Consider the following 18,255-nt stretch of genomic DNA (forward strand, 5'->3'; position numbering starts at 1 on the left):
TCTATTCAAGGCATCATTTATAAATCAAGCAAAACTGAAATCACCTTATACGGCTTGAAGGATACCTAAACTAACAAGAGGCCCATGGGCCTTTACGGTCATCTGACTCATGGCACAAACCAACAAAGTCACAGTATAAAGTAGTGGTTAACAATTAATATAAATAATACAAGGAACTCCTTAGTTGAATATGTAAGTTTCTGAAATAGGTAAATGTCATTTGTTGAACAAACTTGGTTGCCCTTCATCCATATATGGTTGTAACCCATTCAAGGATTAATATAAGGAGTCAGATTTTAAAGCCAAATTTCAGCTAAGCTCCCAGTTTGGACCTCCGCCGTACTATCCCCATGGGTCTTAGCCTGGTCCTTTATAAAATATGATTGTCCTCACCTAAAGTTCCCCCTTCTGAACCAATTAAAACCCCTTTAGACCAATTTTCATTGAGATCTGAAATGAACCCGAACACAGGAAGTGGGCCAGCAGCCATCTTGAAATAACAAAATTTTTACGAAAATGTTTGCATGTTGTTCTGCATCAATTAAAACCCCTATAGACCAATTTTCATTAAGATCAGAGACTGAAACCTTAAAACAGGAAGTGGGCCAGCGGCCATCTTGGAATACAATAATCTTTACGAAAATGTTTGCACGTTGTTCGGCATCAATTAAAACCCCTATAGACCAATTTTCATTGAGATCAGAGAGTGAAACCTGAAAACAGGAAGTGGGCCAGCTAAAATTAAGAAAATTTGCCCTTTTGGGGCCCCACCCCTCAGCCCCTAGGGGTCGGACCAGGCTCATTTATATAAAATATGATTGTCCTTCCCCAATGATGTTTAACACCAAATATAAATGAAATCCATCCAAGGATGAAGAGGAGTAGGATTTTAAAGCTTAAAATAAGAAAGTTTGCCCTTTTGGGGCCCCATCCCTCAGCCCCTAGGGGTCGGACCAGGCTCATTTATATAAAATATGATTGTCCTTGCCCAATGATGTTTCACACTAAATATAAATGAAATCCATCCAAGGATGAAGGAGGAGTAGGATTTTAAAGCTAAAATTAAGAAAATTTGCCCTTTTGAGGCCCTGCCCCTCTGACCCTAGGGGTCGAACCAAGCTCATTTATATAAAATATGATTGTCCTTCCCTAATGAAGTTTCACACCAAATATGGATGAAATCCATCCAAGGATGAAGGAGGAGTAGGAATTTAAAGCTAAAATAAGAAAATTTGCCCTTTTGGGGCCCCACCCCTCAGCCCCTAGGGGTCGGAACAGGCTCATTTATATAAAATATGATTGTCCTTCCCCAATGATGTTTCAAACCAAATATGGATGAAATCCATCCAAGGATGAAGGAGGAGTAGGATTTTAAAGCTAAAATTAAGAAAATTTGCCCTTTTGGGGCCCCGCCCCTCTGACCCTAGGGGTCGGACCAGGCTCATTTATATAAAATATGATTGTCCTTCCCTAATGAAGTTTCACACCAAATATGGATGAAATCCATCCAAGGATGAAGGAGGAGTAGGATTTTAAAGCTAAAATTAAGAAAATTTGCCCTTTTGAGGCTCTGCCCCTCTGACCCTAGGGGTCGAACCAAGCTCATTTATATAAAATATGATTGTCCTTCCCTAATAAAGTTTCACACCAAATATGGATGAAATCCATCCAAGGATGAAGGAGGAGTAGGATTTTAAAGCTAAAATTAAGAAAATTTGCCCTTTTAAGGCCCTGCCCCTCTGACCCTAGGGGTCGGACCAGGCTCATTTATATAAAATATGATTGTCCTTCCCTAATGAAGTTTCACACCAAATATGGATGAAATCCATCCAAGGATGAAGGAGGAGTAGGATTTTAAAGCTTAAAATAAGAAAATTTGCCCTTTTGGTGCCCCACCTCTCAGCCCCTAGGGGTCGGACCAGGCTCATTTATATAAAATATGATTGTCCTTCCCCAATTATGTTTCAAACCAAATATGGATGAAATCCATCCAAGGATGAAGGAGGAGTAGGATTTTAAAGCTAAAATTAAGAAAATTTGCCCTTTTGGGGCCCCGCCCCTCTGACCCTAGGGGTTGGACCAGGCTCATTTATATAAAATATGATTGTCCTTCCCTAATGAAGTTTCACACCAAATATGGATGAAATCCATCCAAGGATGAAGGAGGAGTAGGATTTTAAAGCTAAAATTAAGAAAATTTGCCCTTTTGAGGCCTTGCCCCTCTGACCCTAGGGGTCGGACCAAGCTCATTTATTTAAAATATGATTGTCCTTCCCTAATGAAGTTTCACACCAAATATGGATGAAATCCATCAAAGGATGAAGGAGGAGTAGGATTTTAAAGCTTAAAATAAGAAAATTTGCCCTTTTGGTGCCCCACCTCTCAGCCCCTAGGGGTCGGACCAGGCTCATTTATATAAAATATGATTGTCCTTCCCCAATGATGTTTGAAACCAAATATGGATGAAATCTATCAAAGAATGAAGGAGGAGTAGGCTTTTGTATAAATAGTCTTACGCACGACGCACGGCCCACGGCGCACGACGACGGACGAAACGCGATGACAATAGGTCATCCTGACCTTTGGTCAGATGACCTAAAAACAACCTCTTTTTGACTATTATAGTTTGATATGCTGAACTAAATGTTCCATAAAAAAGAAATTTGTACAGATTTTGTATACTGAAATAATGTATTTTAGAATATTTTATTATAGTAACTGATTCAAACCTGTATCTTGCTTGGCTACACCCTGCAATACAGCTTGATTCAAAAGCGGGCTAAAGGAATTTGACAGCAAAGCCTCAATGATTGCTGTTTTCACAGTTGATGCACTCATATCGGCGTTAGTGAAGATTAAAGCTTCAGCAAAATATTCTGAAATGTTTGTTATTTCTCGTTTTCTTCTTTCAGCCACGCTGAAAGAAATAAGAAAAAAATGAATATTTCTTAAACAGTTTTTTGCAATCTACATACACATTTTTCCTGGTTTAATTTTCCCAGTGTAGTTAACACATCTTCATTCTCACATCAGTGCCTTTAATAATGGAAATTTCCATGTTTATCTTTTTTATAATTGTCTATAATTTAACTCTCAGTATATACAATCATAACCTGATCATTTACAACAAGCCAGATGACAATACCGTTACTGAAACAATCACACTCAATTACTGCGTTGGTTTTGTTATATTCCCATTTTTAAATATATCATAGTGTGAGAATAAATGCAAAATGTAGTTGTTTTTGCAATTATAGGTTAACACTTACTTGAGATTATTCAGACGCAAGCTATATGGTTGGTATTTACCCTGTAATGCGGAACGCATCAAAGCCTCCCCCTAAAATGTAAATAAAAATACAATTTACTGATACAAGTGAATCAACAGTAGTTTTAGAAAACATGAAATCAAAACCAGGCTGATCAATGTATCATATACGAGTAACAATGACCTCCTCAGAATTCCTATGGTTAAACTGAAAACATCGCTATATATATATATGTGTTTAATGGTGCGAGACTAAATTGTTGATCACTTTAAAAAATCACAATTGATTGACTGAATTTTATACTCGAAAATGTTTTTCATATAGTCAGAGTAGTTTCAAGCTTCGTCTTGAAACTAAAAAGTGTGAAACAATCTATTTTCAGTAACAGTGACCTTTGTAGTAGACCTTTTAACCCCAAATTTAATCCAAACAGAATCGGTATGTTTCCATATGCTAACATAAGTTTGACAAAAATCCATCAATTCGTTCTCAAGTTCTCATCTGGAAGCCAAATCCGAACAAACAATCTGACCGAACAAACACTATAGTCCCTTCCGGTTTCACCAACAGGGGACTAATAATCAATCATTATATTATTTTAAAAAGTATCTCCGTCACAACTTCAGAAAACGTCTTCCTAAATATTATAATAATGGATATCAATTAAATGCTAAACTGTTTTTGTTTGTTGATCATGCAAGCTTTATCTTATTACCAGAATGTTGATTTTTATATTCACAATGCAGGACTATCTTTCCAACTGGACTCTTTCACGACTTAATTTTCTACACTTTCCCTTAATTTTCATTCATTTCATTATTATGTTCACAGTATCACAGGTTAATACACTTAGATCTCCATTCGATCAAGGTCATTCATTTTAACAGAGTTGCTCTTCATACCAACATGTCACAGGCCCAATATTAGGTCTCAAGGCGTCTTTGTTTTTCATAAGATGTTGTTTGAAGATTTTAGCCTATTTGACCCCTGTGACCTTGAATGACTATCAAGGTCATTCATTTGAATAAATTTGGTAGCCCTTTAACCTAGCATGTTACATGCCTAATATCAAGTATTTTAAAAGACCTCTTAGTTATTGACAAGAAGTTGATTTTAACTTTTTTACCCCTTGGACCTTCAATGTATGTCAAGGTCATTCATTTGAAAAAAAAATTGGTAGCCCTCAATCAAAGTATATGCTACAGGCAAAATATCAGAAGACTGGGTCTTTCAGTTATTGAGAAGAAGTCGTTTGAATAAAAAGTTCATGTACGGCACACAACGACAGCGAATTCTATAGTGAGGATAGCTAGGTCATACTGACCCTGCGTGTCAGATGACCTAAAGAATTTTATTTTTTTATTTTTCTGGCAAACCAAAAATGCATTTGTTCTCCTGGTAATAATCTGAATGTGTGCTCATGTCTATTATTCTAATTTCCCCCTGTTCCGTTATGTCATTTTTTCAAACGGTTTTTGTTCAGCTATTTTCTGTTTACATCTCCTGCTGAACAAAACTTTCATCTGTTTCATTAATAAAACAAGAAATGTCTTATATATTGTATTTCATATGTACTTATATTATCTAAAAAAATATCAATTATCGATTTGAGTAATGTGAATAAATGTAAATAGTTTTGCATTTTTTATTCTGTCGTATCAGACTTTACAAAAATATTTAATGTGATCATGGTAGAACCTAACAGATAATGAAAAATATAATAGGTATTTCATATACATGTACTCACCACACTCTCAAATTCCTTTGCAAAAGATACGAAAGGAAGACTAGTAGTATCCAACAATTCTGAATTCCATTCAGCATAAACTTTGAAACTTAAAAAGAAGGAAACCTCGGAAGGATCTGAAAATTAATGGGAATGAATATTCAGTCATGAAAACTATCCATTTTAAAGTTTGCTTACTGTATTCTTCAGTTGTATCGAACAACCATTCCAACTCACAAATCACAAATTCTATTGATTAGTTTATGATGAAGACAATAGATTAAGTGAATCTTTTCTTTTCCTCTGAGTAAAGAACATCCTGTCATAATCTTTGAAAACACATTTTATTAAATAAATAATTCACTATACGACGTCACTGACAAATGAATAATCAACTTACTATCATCAACATAAGCTAGAGGCCCAGAGGGCATGTATAGCTCCGTGGTCAAATACTTTCCTTGCTTAAAGTCGATTTAAAAACATTCATTCTTTGCATCCAGAAGCCACAGTGAAGCCTTCCAAATCAAGATAACAAACCAAATGAAAAATACAAGCATATGAGCATTTGTGGAAAGGAGAAAACCATTACCGTAATTGATGAAACAGCTTTCCATGTCAACACCGCTTAAGAATGGAGATATCAAAGCTTGGTATTGTTTCACACGAGATGCAATTGTTGTTTTGGGACAGAAGTCTTCGCCAATCATCAACATACCGGACACACAGTCAATATAGTCACCAGTGATATAACTGCAGTAGCCAAATCAGAGAATATTATTTAACGATATTGTAGTAAGCGACAAATATATCTGAACTAAAGTGGAAGAGGTGAATAAATTTTAATATGGATTGTAATTTACATGTTTTCTTAGTTACTCACCCCACACTTTCTACCGTATCAGAACCATTTTCTGGAAACATTTATCTGTTTTGATGTGACATTTGACTTTGAATTAATTGAGGTACCAATTACCTACACAAAGCATTGGGGGTTGGCATTGCCAGTGTTTGTCTTTTAATGAAAGACGTTTTTAAAAGAAAGCCATTTAGATGCATGAAAACAAGTTCTATATAAAAAGGTATTATCTCCTTGTTGGAATACCTAGTGATAGTAGCATTGCAAACCTGCATATTTCCTGAGACCCTGCTAATTGTATTTCACCATGTAAGACTGGCATAATACAACCTGATGAACGCCAAATTAACTGTAAGTCATCTTCACAAACATCTGTCAGCAAGTCATTATCAACTGAAATATCCAAATGAAAAAATCAAAAAGATTCTAAAGAAAGCAAACAATATCAAAAGGAAACAGGATACACTTATTGAAAAAAGGTCATTTAAAGGTTTTAAAGAAACTGTGATCATGAATGAATGACAAAGTAATACATTTGAACAAACTTGGTAGCCCTTCTAACCAGCATGAAACAGGCCCTGGGTCTCCCTTAGAGTTATCAAACAGAAGATTTTAGCATTTTGACATAACCAGTACCCATAAATGAAGGTCAAGGTGAATTATTTGATCTTGAAGGAAAGTCAAGGTCATTTATTTGAACCAAATAAATAGCCCTTCATTCCAGAATGCTACAAGCCCAATAATATGTGTCTATAGGTTTCTTTCAAATGAATCTGAAAGAGATTGCACAACGAAGGAAGTGGAACAAGAGGCCCAAGGGCCTTAACGGTCATCTGACTACCTTGGCAATAATCATATAGGAAATTAATTAGATATAGTGTCATGGTAGCCATCTTCGATTTGGGATCAACAAGAGATGTAACAGATGTCAGATCATTTCATGCAAGTTTCTGCGAAATCCCACTGGTAGAACTTGAGAAGAAGTTCAAAATGTATTTTCAAGATGGCGGCTGTGGTGGCCACCTTCGATTTCGGATCAACTCGAAAAATAAGAACACTTTGTCCGGACCTTGTCAGGATCATTTCATGCAAGTTTCAGCCAAATTGCACCTGTAGAACTTGAGAAGAAGTTCTAAATGTGTTTTCAAGATGGCAGCTGTGGTGGCCATCTCGGATTTCGGATCGACTCGAAAAATAACAACACTTTGTACGGACCTTGTCAGGTTCATTTCATGCAAGTTTCAGCCTAATCGCAACTGTAGAACTTGAGAAGAAATTCGAAATTGGTTTTCAAGATGGCAGCTGTGGCAGCCATCTTGGATTTCGGATCGACTCAAAAAATTACAACACTTTGTCGGGACCATGTCAGGATCATTTCATGACGGTTTCAGCCAAATTCCACCGGTAGAACTTGAGAAGAAGTTCAAAATGTGTTTTCAAAATGGCGGCTGTGGCGGCCATCTTCGATTTCAGATCGAATCGAAAAATAACAACACTTTGTCCGGACCTTGTCAGGATCATTTCATGCAAGTTTCAGCCGAATCGCACCAGTAGAAATTGAGAAGTTCTAAATGTGTTTTCAAGATGGCAGCTGTGGCGGCCATCTTGGATTTTGGATCGACTCGAAAAATAACAACGCTTTGTCCGGACCTTGTCAGGATCATTTCATGCAAGTTTCAGCCAAATCCCACCGGTAGAACTTGAGAAGAAGTTCAAAATGTGTTTTCAAAATGGCGGCTGTGGCGGCCATCTTTGATTTTGGATTGACCCGAAAAATAACAAAATTTTGTCGGGACCATGTCAGGATCATTTCATACAAGTTTCAGCCTAATAGCACCTGTGGAACTTGAGAAGAAGTTCGAAATGTGTTTTTAAGATGGCAGCTGTGGCAGCCATCTTGGATTTCGGATCGACCCGAAAAATAAGAACACTTTGTTGGGACCATGTCAGAATCTTCAGCCAAATCGCACTAGTAGAATTTGAGAAGAAGTTAAAAATGTGTTTACAAGATTGCGACTGTGGCGGCCATCTTGGATTTCGGATCGACCCGAAAAATAAGAACACTTTGTTGGGACCATGTCAGGATCATTTCAAGCAAGTTTCAGCAAAATCGCAGCAGTAGAACTTGAGAAGAAGTTCAAAATGTGTTTTCAAGATGGCGGCTGTGGTGGCCATCTTGGATTTCGGATCGACCCGAAAAATAAGAACACTTTGTCAGGACCATGTCAGAATCATTTCTGGAAAGTTTCAGCCAAATTACACTGGTAGAACTTGAGAAGAAGTTCAAAATGTGTTTTCAAGATTGGGGCTGTGGCGGCCATCTATGGTTTCGGATCGACCCGAAAAATAAGAACACTTTGTCGGGACCATGTCAGGATCATTTCAAGCAAGTTTCAGCCAAATTACACAGGTAGAACTTGAGAAGAAATTCAAAATGTGAAAAGTTAACGCATGGCGGACGATGACGGACGAAACATGATGACTATAGGTCATCCTGACCTAAAAATATATATTCTTTTGCTCAATGATTTACTTCCGTTCTATCATAAGATTGCACGATTGTGTTACAGTACTAGTGTATCGACTCATTGTAGTAGATTACATCGCTACATGTTACAGGTGAAGTGTCTATGTAACAATCATTGTGATTGGCCGAGTTGATCTAAAAATAGAAGAGAAAAACGTGTGTGCACAATAAAGCTTATTTAGCCTGCCATGTTTGGTTTCATTTTCTTCTGACATTCAACGAATTTAGCAACTGCTTCACTGACCTTTGTTGGTGTCTTGATAGGCCAAACACGTGAAAGCAGAGCACAATGCTGTTCCTCGTACAACTTTGTGATGTTTCGACAGGTGGATTTACAAACGCCAACCGTTTCAGATATATTTGCATATGACATCCCATCATTGTACATTTTCACTACACTTTCGCGTACTTTTAGATCGGTTCGTGGCTTTGACATGTCCACATATGATCGGTTTAGGACTCTAATTTTGGCTGTGATCGGTTGAACCGCTTCTAATGTTGGCGCAATTTTAGCGAGAGATTAAAATATAGTAGCCTAATGTCAAACACACATGTACCGGTAACTTATAATATGCACGCGTTGACAGCTTGGCGATCGACGATTTTTAGTACTTCCACACTTCATTATTCAGAATAAAGTTCAAATTAAGAGTTAAATTAACATTTTAAATATACCTTACCATAATTATGAAACTGAACAGTTCTGTTTTAGCAGGTACTTTCTTTTTGACCTTCATATTCATTCATTTAAATCTCTGATTACTAGTATTATTATGTTTAAATCAATATTATGTATTCTTCTACAGCTATATACAGATTGTGTGTTATCTCTTTCCATGTTTGATTTTCTTCTTCAATCATATCATTTTTATATTTACAACAGCTATTTCAGGAAACTGGGTCCTTCAAGTTTGTCACATGCGCTATGTGTACTAGGAAAAAAACCACCCCGGATCAAAACAGTCATGTATAATACAGCGCGAATTCTATATATCAGCGTTATTAATTTTTACGGCGTAATACTTCTATTTTACAAATATCAATTTCTCAGATGTTTATCTGCTTGAACATTTGTAACTGTTTAGACGTACTTACAACGTCCCTATTGCACACATGGGGGCCATTTTAAACTGGGGCGTTTTTCCCGCGGATGTTCAATTAGTTTGTGTAATGTTTATTTATATACGGAGATTCCATGTATATTTCTCCGCGGAGATTCCATGTAGATTGAAATGAGATCTTCCATGGAGATTCGGCGCGAAGATTGAAAGGACTGGATCACAGACAAAAAAATACTTCTTTTTCTGCTGAAAATGAAAAAAATTTCAAACTGTGCAAAAACACTTTAATCAAATTGCTGCTCTGAAGAAAATTATGCAGATACATTCAGAGGATGCATCAACACATCAGGAGGATGTTCTCAAGTTGATGAGATGAAGAATTTATCAGCAATCCAATATAAGGTAATATTAGAAACTTATTTGATTGAGTGTTTTGTTTGTATTTTTCTCTATTTCATTTATTTATAGAACATACACGATGGACCAATATTGCTCCACACCAAAACAGTTTTCTTGCATGCATTACAACAAATGCTTTGCTTTCAATCAGTCAAAATACAAATAACAGACAAATGAAATATAAAGAATTTTTTAATATCAGTTTTATCTCTTCAGTCTTCATAAATACATTTATATAAATGTTATACATCTGTTTTTGTGATCAATTTTAATCACAGAAAAATGGGACAGTTGATCAATTATCTGATAGTTCAAGTTCAAGGCACATAACTTTTTCCTACACAAGTTTTGGTTCTCGCATACCCACCCCTCCAAACACTATTTGGAGCACTGTTTAGCAATAGATCTCACTTCTTTCCCTTTTTTGTTGCAGATGGTTTTAACACTTCTGCCAACTTGATATTGATAGCTTGAGTGCTGCTGCCTTGAGGAAATTGCTGCTGAATAATTCCTGAAATTAAAAGGTAGATGTTAAAAAATCCGTCAGGAAATCATAATGGTTAACATCTAGATCAAATTTCCGAAAACTTAAATGTTTTTTACATTATGCATTCCTAAGCTTCAATGGTAGATTATAAATAGTTCTCTCCCCCCTTAATCTTATTAATAGAGCTATAACGAAAACACTCAGCAAAGAATAATTATATGTATCACGAATACTTGGTTACGAATATAAATATTATTCATGAATAAGTATTAAACTGCAATATACATCACATTATGATCAGAGAATGATATAATCTGTAAACGTAAAGGTAAACAATCAGAATATTACATGTATAAAATATATGGAATTGCACTTACCATACAAAGCCTCTAACCTTTCTTTGTCTAGACCTGGTTTTCCACCTAGTCCCGTTACCGAATGACCCATTATCTCCTCTTCTTTAAACATGATTCGACACAAAACTTTACAGGCCCTTGAAAAAGCTAGATGACGTATTTTCCCCAAAAGTTGCTCCTAACACAACAAAAATAAAGTCCTTCATTAGTTATCAATCTCCGTAGTTGGACAAACTTTCCTTACTTGAGTAAACATTTAAGAAACTTTAAATAGATTAAACCAAATATAGACTTCTATCTGTGCACCTTGATCTATTATTCAATTTCATTTCACTTGAAATGGATACTCAGATAACTCTGAAGATAAGGAATAGGATACTACTTAATTTAATGAAGCTTGACTGAAAACTTTGAAGATGCATAGAACAGGATCTTAGTCTATTGGAGGCATCTTTTATCAGACCTTTATAGTCGTTTGTAGGGTTGATCAATACATTTGTCTGAAGAAAACATTCAAATATGATCTCAGTGTTTTAATCACCTTTGTAAAGCCGTTGAATAATTGTTCAGTAGAGGACTCCTGTTGTGTTTGAAGCTGAGAGAACTGCTGCTGGTGTTGCTGAGGAATCTCATGAGTCTGCTGTTGCTGGTGTTGCTGGTGTTGCTGCTGTTGCTGGTGTTGCTGCTCTTGCTGGTGTTGCTGCTGTTGCTGTTGAAATTGTTGCTGTTGGAGCTGATGCTGTTGTTGATAGAGATATTGCTGTTGCTGTTGATGGAGCTGTTGCTGTTGCTGTGTTGTTGTTGTCTGATAAATTCAGTTTTCAGGTGCTAGAGTGGATAAATATGAACACATTAAACAATCCGAATTCTTTATGTATAGGGTTAATATTGGCAACACAATGTACTCCACTTCCTTGTACAGATATTGTGAAAAAAATAAATAAATAAAAAAACGAAAGACGGACAACCTGACTAACACCAGATACCCACATCATATAGGAATAAACTTTTAAATCTTAATTTAAAAAAATTAAGTAAATTAAGAGAATTTTGACTTTGTGAAAATTAAAATGGAAATACACTTTATTTTACTGTTCATCATAAATGTTTTTCTTTACCTTGAATTCTTCCTCCAACTTATCTAACCTGACATGTAGGTTTGTGCAGTGTGGACAACAGCTGCTGTCACTAGGTCGTGTCTCTGTTTGACAGTCCATCATTGGAAAGTCAAACAAAACCTCATGTGATGCCTCAAGTACACTGGACAGCTGCTGGTTTTGAGTCCTAGATTAAAGATTCCAAAATTATGTACTGTAAACCAACTTATATATACGTTATACATACGCAGACCTGTAAAACCTTGTGATTTCAGGAAGATTTATGCAAGGAGAACGACAGTCCGTCCCGCGAAAGTTAATCTGTGCGAACTTGTTTTTGAAACAGAATTCGCAAAATTTAATAGCCTTGCATAAAAGTCGGTTTACAGTATTATCATAGATTTGAATTTGATACTTATACAATCAACACCAATGTAAACTGATTTTTTTCTTACAAGCCATTAATGCTGTAAAAGAAATTCATTTAAAAATATTTCAGCGATTTATTCACAGAATTTGAAACCATAATAAGATGGGCACTTACTGTGAATCATCATTCAGATTTTCGTTTGGAACTTGTAAATCGAGAATGAGTTGATTAATCTCATTTAGGGCAGCATCTTTCTGTAGCTTTTTCTTTTTCTGGAATTCAAAATAGTGTGATACGAACATATATTATACACATAAAGATGGTGTTTCTTTCATAAATATTTGAGATATTTTAAATTAAGATTAAAGTAAATATCTTCAAACTAAACAGGTTAACCATCAGGACAATAGAAAGTTAGTATTGAAATTAAAATTTATATATATATTTATATGCTTATAATTGTTTAGAAAAAAGTGAGAATGCTTTCTTTATTCAATATGATCTGACAAAGATTAACCAACTTAAAGCAGTCTTCTGAATGGCAAAACACTTGCAGCAAACAGAAAAGTTCCTGTGCATACTCACTTTTTGATCATCTCCTGTATCTTTCTCCATGTGTGTGTCGTTTGCCTGCCTTTTGTTCTGCCTTTTGGTAACTGAATGAAAAATGATGAACTTATTGTTCTTGAAAACCCTTTCATCTTTTGATACCAGTAATCCTGATAATTCTTTTCGCATCAGATTTTCGCTTTTAATATTAGGAATTTTAGTTAATATTCAACACTTGAGAATGGTTCAACTTCATTGATTACTGTCTAAATAAAAGCAACTATACAACTGCTTCATTTTTTCACTCAACTAATTTCAGATACCAATTAAACTTTTAATTAACAACTTTTGACTTGCATTTCTCAAAACACATTCATTATTTTGATGTCTCAATGCGATTAATTGATACACTAATGAATACAGAGAGGGATGGCATGTTGAATTAAAAATTACTGTAGCAGGAGGCATTTCCAAGAACCTAAAATACCTTTTTTAGTATGTTGAAGTGGAGGTAAATCCATTGCCAACAAATCGGTACTAGTGCCAGCTCTCGCATCACCTGGTTCCACAGCTGCAGGCATTTCAATACCAGGGAGATTCAACCCTTTGTAAAAGAGATATTTAAATACTGACCAATGTGTTTTGGTAAATACATTGTATTCAGTAATGTTCTTACTTGATGATTTAAGAGGCCTGTACATTAAAATAAATTGGGAAAAATTATTTTTCTTGAAATATACTGAGACCCAACCAGTAGTCGTGATTGTGTGCATATTCTACTGTGCGTCCAGATTTCCGAATGTCTGGAGCTGTTGAGGAATATTTCATGATGGTGTTGTTTTGTCTATGTGGAAATAAGGTGTTTCGTGAGATGCAAACAATTATTTTTTCCTAAACCACGACTACTGTTCCTTTACGATTACTGCCTGGTAAGCGTCCCAGTATATATCTTGGAGAGTATTTTCTATATTTGGGAAAATATTTACATAAAATTTAGTAAATACACTACAGCAAAATTTCTCTAGGGAAATTATAAAAGGGGCTCAAATGTACAAAATACAGAAAAATGTGCTTCTGACTGATACATATATAAAAAAAAAATCAGATATTGAAAACATTTATATAAACAAAACTTGTTTTTGTGAATGTGAAAATTTTAGATAAATTGAAATAATACCATCATCCAGATCTTTTAGGTTCTCCTCGGTAAAACCCTGGAATTCTTTCAAAATTGCCTTTGTGTCGGCATTCTTCTTGGTTATAAGGTTGCCTAGCTGTAGCTGCCTTTCTTTTAACTCTTCTTTGCTGGCTGAAAATTTTAATATTATTATAAATCTGAAAATATGGAAAATTTTCTGCACAATAATTCTACTGAACATGTATGCAAGTCAGTTTTCAACGTTCACACGAAATGGGCCAAAATTCAACAATAATCGAATGACAAAAATATTAAATAAATACTTAAGTTAATAAAGGGCATTAACTTCTGCAAAAATTGTCGAATCAAAATTCTTTTCATGGAGACTGACCATAATAACAACCAAGTTTGAAATAAATCTTCGAAAAATCTAGATCTCCGGACAAAAAATGAATGCATGTAGCTTAGGGCTAAATGCAAAAATTGTCGAATCAAAATTATTTTCAGAAAGACACAAGTTCATACGTATACCATGATCATTATAATACACCAAATTTGAAAGAAATCTGTTGAAAAATGTAGCAGATTGCCGGACAAATGAAACTTTATGCCGGAGGGGCGGACAACGCAATGTACATGCGTGCCACAAACGATTACGTCATGGCATGTAAAACTCTTCAATTTCAATGTGACGGGCGTATAAAACAGACTAAACATACATTTTTTTCAAACGAGGGAGAGAAACCTTGCTTACCTTCCACTCCTATTACCGCAGCCTTGTACGGTTTTCCTTGATATTTAGCAAAAACAAGGTCGCCAGTCTCGTAGGCATTGGGTTCTTTCCTTGGTCGTACGATAGTTGACGTTGACTGAATGGTCCAATGTCTCTCCTTGTAATACCAAAAGAGAAGTGCAAAGAATTTTGTGGTGAATAATTCCTCAGCCATTGTCGATGAAAAGCGAAATTAGAATTAAAGTACTTCGAAGATTCTGACTGTCCGATATTGCGTCTGCTTTCAAGATACGAATATTCCGCCAAAGATGACCAATGAGAGAGCACGATAGAACCAATCAGCAGCAGGACCAATCAAGGCCATCGATACTACATAGGCATCCAAAATGGTCGACAGATGCAAACAGAGGAGGCGAGTAATGGTTGATACATGCACAGAATTAGAGTTTCGCTATAGATATTTATATTTATTTTATAGCGCCCAGTTGGATTTTTAGGCGGTAGTTACTTCTAGCTTGTCACGTTCTATATCGTATGCCGAATTGTATCGGCTTTGACAAAAGGTAAGTACAAATCTGAAGTTTCGTTGTGTTGTTTTCATCATCCACTGAAATTGTGTTTCTTTCAACTTCTTTATTCTGATGAATTACTTCTAAAAGTTACGCTATTGTCGGGAATAGCTGTCTTGTAAATTAATCCTTACTTTAAAATCAGAATTCTACGTACTACTTAAGCTTGTAACGTAACACACGTTGAGACGTCGCGCACAATGTTCGGTCACTTTTATGTAACGTCATTGAATGTAAAAAAACTGCATTATTTTATAATGTGACGAGCGCAATTGACGTCATTTCCGACATTCGGCAAACCTGCAAGGCAAAGAAAAAAAACGCGTTTTTTTCGAATACTTTTTTGAATTTTCAGTAGAGATTTCGCACACGTACATTTGAGCAAAAACGTATTTTTTTTATTTTTGAATAGAAAACATAATTCCTAATGTAAAGTCATTTTCGGATCTGTCGATCGGCAAGTCTACAAACAAAGTCCACCATTTTGAAATATGACGTCTCAATTCATTATAACGAAATGACGTCATGATAGTGAGATTTCAGGGAATCTCTGTGTCAAATTTTTACCGCCTTGTGGTGTTCAGTATGACCACAGTGACACTTTGACTGGAAACCGCATACAGATGCTTGTTACATCTGTCGCGCCAAAAAACGTCATTTTCTCAACAAGAACGCATCAATAGAAGAAAAATATTTCAGACATTTTGATAAAAATCCTCCCGTAATTGAATAAATATATCCTTTCCGTTTTTAAATTTTAAAAAATAGTATTGCGCTTAAAATATTAGTTTACTGTTCATCGCTTTTCAAATGAAATTCCGGCATGACGTAAAAGTGACCGAACATCATGCGCAACGTCTGACCACAAGCCACCACACAACTCGTACAGTAGAGTGATCCGAATTATTCTGACGGCATGTCAATTTTATATATCCTGCCGTAATGTTACCTTCGTATAATTGTTGTGAATAGACGGAAGGGATACATCATTGCATTTAAATTTTCCAAAAACCAATCTGTCATTGAAATATTTCCAAAAATTCCCAGGAAAAACACCGGAACTTCAAACAGTTTGTGGAATATCGTCACATTTATGCACATATTACACACTGATCAAAAGGTATGTTTATTACCTACATGCTCACTAGGGTATCATCCTCAATACTACAGGGGTTCCGATCAAATACGATATCTACACCCTGGACTATCTCATAGTAAAACTGGAGGCAACAGACTATAAAATTATCAAACTAATGTTACGACTGCATTTTACATATATTCAAAGACATTTTGGTTAAGTATGTACCTTTAATATGTTCTTTGATATACATTTTAACAGATCAGAAAAATGGAACCTGGGAAATTGGTGTGTCATATATGTGGAAAAGAATTATCCAGAAAACAGACACTGAAAACACATTTGTCCTGCATACATAATGAATCTGGTAAGGAAAATGACATTTTGTTTTTTGTTTTGACATATTTCATGTGTCCTGTGTTTATTCAGAAAGATTTTAATCACAATTATAATTTGTTCTCTTTTAATTTTTTTTTCATGAACATGAATTGACTGGTGGCAAATAATTTATTTTAATTTTCATCTACTAGTTAGACATTGTCAAATATCCTTTGTACAAGGTGACTTATATGCTATGCTGGCTGACGCATTATCCTAAGTGGATATTTTTTACTGAGGATATACCTGTTTCAACTACTTCTTGGTTATGTCAAAAATCAAAATATACTTTTATCTAATCACAGGACAGTATTTAATAACACTCCTTGCTTGCACACACCCACACATATTTATACATCATTCTATTTCAGAGAATTAAGTCGTAATGTAAAATGCATGTTATGTGATTATATTACAATTGCCAGTTTGACTGAGCAATAGTGCATGCTGCTGTTAAACCCTTACAAAGTTTTTATATTTGTTTAATTATTATTCATTTTTATTTTCAGTAAGCCCTGCTAAGAAAAAATACAAAGTCTATGAATCAAATCCATGTGCAGAAATACCAACAACTACAAGGTACAGATGGTAAGTTTAAGTCTTTGAGAAGAAATAGGGGCTCTTACTTTCTACCACAATCCATAATCGATAAACGCTTATCAAATACATATTAGGTACATTATGTATGTTGTAGATTTATTTTTTTACAGATACCTTTTCAGTTGTTCCTGGGTTGCTGTAAAATGTACTCTCTTTTCTCAACAGAAAATGAAATGTTATAAAAGTACAGTATAAGTTGTCTAAACCGGATGTGAAAGGGACCAGTCGATTTGTTTGGTTTATACAAGTGTCCGGTTTATAGAGGATAGAACCTTATCACAATATATATATATATATATGTTCACATGGAAATCATCAGAAGAATTGTTTTATTACAGCACAAACATTTATTCTCACATATGTACATGGTAGAACACAGAATTCCATCCTACGTTTTCTTGGTTTCTTAGGTGTACATGTACGATCCATTTCTCTCTGTGTGCTACATTCAAATGAACTCTCAGAAGTTATGTGTATGGTTTTATTGTTTGAATTGACCGTGAAAAGTATTCACAAATACAATGTACATGTAATTATATAACAAAACCGTGAATGAAAAGTGAAAAGTTGTCACTATCTAGACTTTAGTATACTGGTACAGGTAAATCCCCTTAGGCGCCTCATGATCAGTCCCATGTTGTGAAAACATTGTTGCCGGTTTGCTCAAGTTCATTTTACCGTTCCGGTTTTCAGAGTATACAGGTTCCGGATTATGCAGGTTTTGGGTACTATAGTTTATTAAAGATGCTCCACCGCCGACAGAGCATTAAATGATATTCATCATTTGAACAATAATTGGTGTTTAATCGTATATATATATATGCCTAATTAACACAAAAATTAATATAGAAAAATAATTTATTTCGCCTTTGATGCTTGCACAATCAGTACTTCATTCCATATAGGATATAGTGCCACGGAATTTTTTCGGGATGCAATTAATTATTTTTTATATTTTTAACTTGAAGTAAAATTAGAAGCTCAAACTTTTCAATGGTGGTAATGGTGTAAAGTAAGTATTTTTTTTGTAACTGAAGAAAAATGCTAAATCGTCTGCTC

The 18,255-nt window shown here is 35.2% G+C and overlaps 1 protein-coding gene across 1 annotated transcript in view; it reads right to left on the bottom strand.

Annotated features, from left to right (window-relative positions):
• LOC138319505 (uncharacterized) overlaps window positions 1–11,676 on the bottom strand; it is a 31,904-nt gene extending 20,228 nt beyond the window's left edge. Inside the window, exons 1-8 of the mRNA XM_069262660.1 lie at window positions 11,662–11,676; window positions 11,226–11,489; window positions 10,706–10,862; window positions 6,124–6,247; window positions 5,588–5,748; window positions 5,017–5,132; window positions 3,270–3,340; window positions 2,730–2,917 (exon numbers count right to left, since the gene is read on the bottom strand). Coding sequence (XP_069118761.1) covers window positions 2,730–2,917; window positions 3,270–3,340; window positions 5,017–5,132; window positions 5,588–5,748; window positions 6,124–6,247; window positions 10,706–10,862; window positions 11,226–11,489; window positions 11,662–11,676 — 1,096 coding nt within the window. The remainder of the gene's footprint in view (window positions 1–2,729; window positions 2,918–3,269; window positions 3,341–5,016; window positions 5,133–5,587; window positions 5,749–6,123; window positions 6,248–10,705; window positions 10,863–11,225; window positions 11,490–11,661) is intronic.
• Between the last annotated feature and the right edge of the window lie 6,579 nt (window positions 11,677–18,255).

The sequence above is a fragment of the Argopecten irradians genome, chromosome 3 (assembly GCF_041381155.1).
Source record: "Argopecten irradians isolate NY chromosome 3, Ai_NY, whole genome shotgun sequence".
Taxonomy (NCBI): Eukaryota; Metazoa; Mollusca; class Bivalvia; order Pectinida; family Pectinidae; genus Argopecten; species Argopecten irradians.